The 8,699-nt window shown below is 38.0% G+C and overlaps 1 protein-coding gene across 6 annotated transcripts; it reads left to right on the top strand.

Annotated features, from left to right (window-relative positions):
- The first annotated feature begins 89 nt into the window (after positions 1 to 89).
- Positions 90 to 7,053, top strand: LOC111263892 (persulfide dioxygenase ETHE1, mitochondrial). 6 transcript variants are annotated; one of them, XM_022839371.2, is made up of 8 exons: positions 90 to 220; positions 1,865 to 1,943; positions 2,070 to 2,234; positions 3,041 to 3,134; positions 4,393 to 4,578; positions 4,787 to 4,875; positions 5,302 to 5,453; positions 5,947 to 7,053. In XM_022839371.2, the coding sequence occupies exons 3-8, from the start codon at positions 2,092 to 2,094 to the stop codon at positions 6,108 to 6,110; spliced, it is 828 nt and encodes a 275-aa protein (XP_022695106.1). In that variant the 5' UTR covers positions 90 to 220; positions 1,865 to 1,943; positions 2,070 to 2,091; the 3' UTR covers positions 6,111 to 7,053. The 6 variants fall into 6 exon arrangements, with proteins under 6 accessions (XP_022695106.1, XP_022695104.1, XP_022695105.1 ...); XM_022839370.2 differs by lacking the exon at positions 90 to 220 and adding an exon at positions 274 to 390; XM_022839367.2 differs by lacking the exon at positions 90 to 220 and adding an exon at positions 397 to 550.
- Positions 7,054 to 8,699: the final 1,646 nt, after the last annotated feature.

The following is an 8,699-nucleotide window of genomic DNA, read 5'->3' as shown; positions in this document are numbered from 1 at the left end:
CAACAATGGTAACGGACGTTGGAGCAGCTATTAGGAATTGAGCGAGCAGATGAATGAATGCGCAGTAACACGGAGAATTAAACAACAGTAGCACAACTAGTGGCCGATGTCGCAGTGTTGCTGTCTCTGCTATAAAAGTCTCCAGTAGTATAATAGTGGTGGGAGAAGCGCGAGTCGTTGCATTGGGCTAAGATTTAGACGTTGGTACTGTTGCCTCTCCGTAAGTGTAAGAAATTGACCACTGACAAATTGATCTTTTCCTTTTCCGGGGCGAGGGAATCAGCTACAGGCGGAATGGATAATATTGAACGGAAGCTCAGTTCGAAAGCCGCATTTGTTTACAGCAGCAAAGAAAGGTGGAAAACATCAGCGGAAGTTGCCATTCCTAGGGTAGTACAACCTGTTATTGTTTAAATGACAATTTTTAACGTTTTTGTTTTTACGGTTGCTGATGGTATTGTGGTTGCTGTTTAAGCTTTTGTTTTTTTGACGATGACAGCAGTGGTCACTAGGTTTTGTCAGCTGTTATCACCGCCAAAGCGATATCAGGGTTAGTACCATGTGGAAAAATGTATGTCGTAACAAGACAGTTAAACGAACAGAACAGGCAACTATTACTAGACGACAACAGGGAGGAGCGCGTCTTGTAACCCAACAAAACAGAAAATTTACTGAACAAAGTCCCGCAGAAAAATCTCACGAGGGTCAAAACAGTGAAACAGAGTTCACTGTAAATAGGAAAGAAGCACTTAACGACAGACAAACGGCCGAATGAATGTCGGAAACAACAGTAGTTGTCTATTTTGCTAACAGAAAAAACGTAAAGGATGCATTATTAGAACTCAAATCACACGAGAAACTATATGTATTTGACTTTGGTCATTGATGGCCATATCATTTTGGGTTAACGTTTGGGTTTGGTATGTGACAGCACTGGATATCTATAAAAGAATTTGTTTGTGAGCGAGTACGCCGGTAAAGGTGGCGAATATCGTATATTTTCACACGCGATCATGCGTTGAGTTTAAGTAAACTCATTAGGACACTGCACCTGTTTAACCCTCGATTAAATCATTTATGGCTTACCTGAAAGCTCGATTGGCGCAACCGCATTTAATAAATAGTATCTGTTTGATATTGGTTTAAAGCAGAAAAGTTTGTGACATAACGATTTACAAAACCGTAGTCATCTTGGACCTGTTGTTTTGCGAATAACATTTTGTTATATAGTATTCTTTGAAATGAGGGCATTCAAATAGTCTTAGTGTTCGCAATGGTGGCGACAGGGTTTCGAATTCGTGAATGTCTAATACACAGCTGAGGCTCAGTGGTTATTCAAACCATAATATTTGAGTGCTAAACACAGCTCATAACAGTTTGGCTAGCGAGAACGCCCCCGCAGAAGTTAGGTTCAATGTATTCTAACTTGATATCCGCTAAAACACAGTCAAAAGATTACTATCAAGGTCATGGTGCTGGTAAAGGCCAGCACTTATAAAAAAACAAGTTTTTATAGATGTTATCTGTCAATAAAATTTTATAAGCAAACTCTCAGAATAACATTCTCTAAGCACTAGAAAGTACAGAGGTCCAAAACTTAACCTTCTAAACGCGAGTTTAAGAGATTTTCGCCCCGATATATTAAAGAATGCTCATATTTTTTTATATGACTCTTTTAGAAAAGCTCATACTCCACGTTACATTGATGTCATTCCTATCGTCTTTGTGATTGTACCGCCTCAGTTAATAAACAAAGCGCTGAAGCAATGCCTCAACGAGTGTTCGCCTCTGCGCGACTTAGGACAATTCGTCGTTCGCGAAGTTTTATTGTGCCAACAAAACCTTGCCTGTATCTCGGTTTCAGAGTTTCATCTCGCTCTTCCTCCGCGTCGATGTTTACGTCATCTGGTGGCGCTGCAGTTCCGTCATCACGTCAACCTTCAGTATGAGCTCAAGTCGTGATTATAGTTGACTTAGTTTTTTCTACCTTTACCCTGTTTTAATGGTGGTCGTACTCATTGTGAGTGCTGCTTGTATCTCTCTTGCTCTGTGCGTTGTGTCTACTTTAGCATCGTTGTGCGTTCAAGGACAATGTTACTTAACCAACTCCATCAACTGGCGTTGTTATCAGTTTGGCAAAGCCGACGAGCCGTATCCATCAGCCAAACGAATCTTCTTTCAACGACAACTATCACGGCGGTTCCTTACAATACCTGTAAGAGGCTCCTCTTTCGGTAAATGCTCGGTAACTTAATATGCAAATATTTTCAGTAGGTACCATATATTCCTATGGTTGGTTCTATACCTCTCATCATTATCCTCTTTTAGCGACGACGTAGTAATTGAAAATGAAGGCGCCGCTAGTATAAGTGCCTTTCACGAAAATACGATTAGTAATTTTAAAATCATGTTTATGATGATAACCACAGTTTAGAAGCACGCAGAACACGCAGGAGTTATAGCGCAGACACTTCACCGGTAGATTATGCAAATGCAGCTGAAATTGTCTAAGGTAAAAACCATTTGGCTTGACTCTGAAGTATCCATTATGCCTTATAATAAGTGTCCAAAGACTCTAAAAGTCCCAAATACACATTTTAGCGTGGTAAGTGGTACGTCACTCATATCTAATATGATGACGCCGCTTCATTGATAGGGTAAGTTTCTAAAAGTTTACAGCTGTCCACGATGTCGTTTTCTGAAGCAATAGGAGCGAAAGTGTTTTGAACGTTACATAAAACATAACCAACAGCAGATCATTTTTAGAAAATTACCTATTGAAAAGTCCGCAATAGTTTTTCAATGACTTATTTTAAAAGAAAAGAAACCAATTAAAAAAATATAAAACTGTTGAGAGCTTAACTTTGAATCTCACCTTTATGTTACTTTAGTTCGACCTCTTATAACTTGGAAAGGGTCGGCAAAGGGTTGAGGCACTGAAGGCAAAAAATTAAGGAAAATAATATATATATATCGAAAGAGAGAAAGAGAAAGAAAATAATTTACCTTTTTTTTTTTGTTATCTTGTACTTCGGAACAGTCAACTATTCGATGAAAAGAGCAGCACCTACACATATTTATTGGCGGACAAAAATGTGAACGAAGCCCTGCTAATTGATCCTGTTCTTGAAAAGGTAAATATATTTCCTAACATTGCAAGGGCTGACACGTGTTAGTTCATCTACAAATATAAACTGGAATGATGGATAAATTTGCCTTATTTTTTTTACCCATTTAGGTTCACTAAAACCCTATTTACACCAGGAAATACTAATGGCATCATTATATGCTACTAGTGTAATGCTGATATTTATAGTATCTTTTTTCTTCAGCCATTTAGTTTCATGAAACGTACAATTTTATTTCTGATATATACCACTGTAGTAAGGAGAATTTGGTGATATTGTCCCATTTAAACAGCTGTTTTCCTTGCTGGAGTTCCTAAAATCTAAATTTATCAGAATTCGTATTCGTCACTACTGCTGATCGGAAAATTTTGAGTTTTCGATATTAAATAGCGAATTAACCATCCGCTGATTAATGAATCACACTGTATTTTTTTTGTATTTATTGTTCTTTTATAGAACAAAGTTGAAGGAAGAAGCTTTTTACCTTTTTGTCGTTGCTTTTCTTCACTGATTTTTTGAAGCCAATGGACCTCAGAAGATTTCACGTGGAGACTCCCATCATTCTAAAAACTAGTCTTCCTCAGTTTTTTTCTATGTGTTGCATCTATTTTGTACCGGCGAAAACCACGTATAGCAGCGTGGAATGCTTAAAACTTAACGCACGTTACTTCCCCTGGGGCCAGTAGTTAAGGCGCAAAAAGTTAGTTATAGGTTTGCTTTAAACAGCGTATGGTGTGTAGTTACATCTCGTTGGAACAGTTGTCTGTGTTATTGCTCTATAGAACTATGAGAGCCATAGACAATTGAAAGCAGTAACAGCGAACATGTGGGTGCTTCGGGCTAGCTCGACTTGAGACACGAACTTAAGGATTTACTTAATTTGCATATTTTGTACGAAGCGTTGTAAGTTACTCCGTATTAAGTTGATTTTTCGAAACCACTATCAAGATATGTGTCATTATTTGTACAAAATATAATTTATACCGATAACGATAGTTGCGCTCGAAACATGAGGAAAAGACTACCCTTTATTGGCTTGTTCATTAGACATCGTATCTTTACCTGCTACTAATGTGCCGTATTACAATGTAAAGCAAACGTGTTAAATTTGAAAAAGACCATAAAGACACGCCTGTCGTAGCTTGGAGAAGCTCAAGATGATCAACGATTTTCAATTGGATGCTATGCATTTTAACCGTTGGTCAGACACCAAGTGTACGCTTTACTAACTCGGTGCACCTGAATGAACTGTGTGCTTCAACAGGTAGACCGTGATCTTAAACTTGTCAATGAGCTAGGCCTAAAATTGAAGTATGTGCTGAACACGCACGTTCACGCTGATCATGTGACCGGCTCGGGATTGCTAAAGAAACGTACGCCTGGTTTGCTTAGCGTCATCTCTCTATCTTCCGGAGCAAGCGCAGATCGACACGTGAGCGAAGGCGACGAGGTGAGTACGAATGACCACGTATATGGGCTACATTGTTTCGTGGCGCTTCAGGAAATCTACCGCTATTATTTTTGCTGTTGACCACTAGCTGATAGCATTGTGAAAAAGCCTTCTACATGGGATCTGTTTGTCCTGCTGTTCGAGGCAGATTAATGTATATTTACTGATTACTATATAAATGTATTATTTCCACGTACATCTGTTTCAGGTGGCAATCAGTGAATATTTAAAACTACAAGTGTTAGCAACGCCGGGCCACACAAATGGTTGCTTGTCATACATCGATAGTAATATGGGGTAGGTTTACAATATCGTAAATGGCCAGATTTCTTGTAATACGTTGCTAAAATAGTTAGGAGTTATGTGGGACCTCTCGTCACCCTGATCTCGAGCACTGCAGCTAAAACTTCGTACGGTAAAACAGTGTAAACACGGTAAATAGTGTCGGTATTAGACTATGATAGCCTTCGGTTACTGTTAGGAGAAGGTTCCCGCAGTTCGTCACAGACTGCAAACAAATGAAATATGGACACTGACTTTTATGTAGAATATAATAGGAATCTATAAATACGAAGTTATTTATACCGCGATCTCGTGTGGGACCCCACGTATGCGTATGAAGATTTTTATCTTGCCTAAATCAGTGAACTACTAATATTATTACTATCAATTACAATTATTAACGCAATAACTAACAAAAGTATGGTGGATGACCATTTAAAGCTGCGTGTTTACTGGCGACGCACTACTGATCCGGGGATGCGGACGCACAGATTTTCAAGAAGGATCGCCGCATCTTCTTTACAAGAGCGTGCATTCAAAGATTTTCACCCTACCTGAACACTACACCGTTTATCCTGCTCATGACTATAAAGGTATGTTGTGACTACCCAATCCCGATAGCGCTAATTCTAATTGATCTATCGCGCTAATTGACGCATCATTAACAAGGTTCTTCTTACGGACCAATCGCAAGTAAAATTGAATTATCGCGGTACAGTTCTGGAGTCACCAACTTCGACAGTTCATTTCCAAAGAATAATAAACTGCACTCTTTCACAAACATTTCGATGTTTTCAGACTTCGTTTTTTTTTTAATGTAAATCTGTAGTCGTTATATACGATGATACCCGATATGCCTTTCAAAATGATTCCTCATATATACAAGGTCACCGCAAAATATGTTAATTATTTCAACACAGAAACAAGTCAGAATTTCATTATACCTGCTTAGATTTCCTATCTAACTAGTAGTAAATTTAAAATAGAACGTCGCTTAGAATCTTCCATGAGGCAATCACGATTTTAGCGATATTATGTATATGTTAAGTATATCTCTCTTGTTACATGTTAATTTGAATCTTACAGGAATGACGAGTTCCTCAATTTGGGAGGAAAAATGCTATAACCCGCGGTTAACGAAAACCCTTGATGAGTTTGTCGAAATAATGAACAATCTCAACTTACCGTATCCCCGGCAAATTGATACAGCTCTCCCACTAAATTATGCCTGTGGGATTCAAGGACCCTGATTTCCTAGAACGAAAGTAGTCAAGTAAAATACTTTGATTCAAAGATGATGCGTGTCACAGAGAGTATAACGACCGAACAAACGAACTGTGCTTACTAGTTAAAATAAATAGTGCAACAGCCATGATATCGCGTCTACTAATAGTAGTGTTGAATTAGACTAAGAACCGGTTGGCTTGCATATATATATATTTATAATAAGAAACAAGCGCACCTCACAGCCACTCACTTTGCACTTATATATCCGTAGACGCATGTTTATATTTAGTTATATATTCCTTGCTGTGCTAACCGTTCGAACCTCACAATGCCAACTCAAATGAAGCCTCCCATTCAATTTGCTTAGCCTTGTGAACTTCGATTCGTGCCCACGGGCCCTACGCATTGATATGTTTCCTTTTAGAGCAGTGATGCCGATGAGTTCTTCTTCTCGGTACGATGCACCTTCGAAAATGGCCGTCAAGTCTCTAACTAACTCAAATTAATTAATTGGCTCTAGCCGCTGTCAGGAAGTTAGTGAAAGTAATCGATCTAATGATGTAACGGATTTTTGCCAAAAACAGGCTAAATATGGGCTTGTCTTCAGCTCATCCGGCAGAGTTTGTTTCGAGCAAACGATCATTGAAACGTCGCCCCGTTTCTCCTACAGCAAAAATAGAACTGTTCTGTCTATCCGACCTCCTTCGTAAAGAAACGATTGTACACCTTCTCCTTAAAGCAATCTTGAAGTCAAACCAGGCGCAGGTTACTTCTTGCAAACGTCGACACAAGGTTTACTCCAATGCGCTCAGAAAGACAACGGCAAGGTCTAGGGAGAGTAACGTGAAGCTACACGGCGCTAAAGTAGCCCAGAATGAGAAGATCCAGTGAGATAAGTGTGGCCGAGTTGTAACGAAAGAAATTATCTATAAATAAATATGTCTAACTATATAAAATTAGAGCGAATGACTGTGAAGTCTTCATTCTTGTCAGCCAATGACAGGGTTATATATATATATATATATTACTTATAGGGCCATAGTTGAAAAGTCCTTGCCAGTTGGTAAATTACCGTACAATAACTAATGTACTTAGAAAATCTATCACTGTTGTTACTGTCACTACCGAAAAAAGAATTGAAGGCTTTAATTAAATGATAAGCAGATTACAGTCATTTTTAGAATTAAATAAATTATTTCATTGTTCATGGTTGCCTTTTCAATAACACCCTAGATCTTCACTTGAGTTAAACGGATTCTTGAAACTGATTTTACTACAGCAGACTCTATATAACCCAAACAAGCAAGTGTAGTCATTTTTACTATACACCTTTAGTTTTATGTATTTCAGTTCAGTACTTGCCTACACATTTACGTTCCCAAATGTTCAGGAAATTGCCATTGAATGATCTGAGACATAAAATGGATTTGTGAATTGATGATGAATAGCTCATTAAAATCATCTTTATTTTTTAATAGGATGTAGGTCTCATATAAAGCCACGCCTATTCACTGTGTGTGGTAGTAATCATAAGATGTCCCTCAATATTAAAAGTCACATTTACCGCTTTTTCCATGGTGAACAACAATCTGGCGCTTTTTGTCTTTTGCCAAGTTGACATTCTTTTATTAGGCAAGTAACTTTACCGAAGACTTGCTTCATAAATTGAAACTTCTTGCTAGTTGGAGGTAAACCAGGATATGTTACGTGAAACACCGCAATGCTGCAATTAATTAAAAAAAATGTTCCGAGTTCGCTCCGTTTGCACTGAATATTTAATATATTCACATATTCATTGGTGGAGCACTCTCAGCCACCTCCTTTCTCCCAAGTCTCTTTTTGTTCTTAAGTAATTAATCCTTAATATAACTCGCAGCTATGATTGATTATCGTTAATATCGTTGTATCTTCTAGCTGTTGCATGTACAAAACGACCGTTGCGGCGACAAGAATAACTGAATTTCAGCTCGGCTATCGTTTTTGAGGGGTCTCAATTTTAGCAGAGACATAAATGAAGCGAAACCCCAAGGAATAAACAGTCGTCTCCTTTAACAGCCGGTTTTTAATTGTCGTTATGACTTGCGACGGGTATAAACTTATCAAAGGTTATCAATTAGAGATTTGTTTAACTGTAAGCTGTAGTTGTTTTTATTTCGATGGGCTACATAAAATCCGTACATTATCGAAATATGTTTATGAACTGAACTCTTCACGGGCTAACGAAAAAAGCAAAAAAGGGTCCGTAACGTCAGCTCAAGATAAATCACTATTAACGTACTATAACAACAGCTACATTTGCATGTAGCAAACAGATTTGTGTAACAAAGCAAAGCTTGAATTTGAATAAAGTCCCACAGAATCCCCGAATCTTCTGCATCTCCATTTATTCTTACGTCAACAATTGCTGCAAGCTTTTATCTTCATACTTGTTAATAACATCACTAACTTCTATTTAATTAACAATATGAATATTTTGAACATGCTGAAGTCCCTATAGCGTAGATTCTTCCGAGCATTAGTCGAGGCATAAGATTGTGGCAAAAAAATAATAGTTTGCAGAAAAGGTTAATTTTATCGGTGACTTATCATAAAACGCTAATAGTTATTACAAA

This window comes from Varroa jacobsoni, unplaced genomic scaffold, assembly GCF_002532875.2.
Source record: "Varroa jacobsoni isolate VJ856 unplaced genomic scaffold, vjacob_1.0 scaffold_797, whole genome shotgun sequence".
Classification (NCBI taxonomy): domain Eukaryota; kingdom Metazoa; phylum Arthropoda; class Arachnida; order Mesostigmata; family Varroidae; genus Varroa; species Varroa jacobsoni.
The sequence above is the reverse complement of the archived record's forward strand: the minus strand, read 5'-3'. Positions and strand labels throughout refer to the sequence as shown.

Bases quoted from the DNA above. Each gene is read 5' to 3' on its own strand.
- LOC111263892 (XM_022839367.2), top strand. From the start codon at position 493: ATGACAGCAGTGGTCACTAGGTTTTGTCAGCTGTTATCACCGCCAAAG. The intron at 551-1,864 runs GTTAGTACCATG...TCTCGGTTTCAG, and splicing joins ACCGCCAAAGCGATATCAGG to AGTTTCATCTCGCTCTTCCT. The intron at 5,454-5,946 runs GTATGTTGTGAC...TGAATCTTACAG, and splicing joins TCCTGCTCATGACTATAAAG to GAATGACGAGTTCCTCAATT.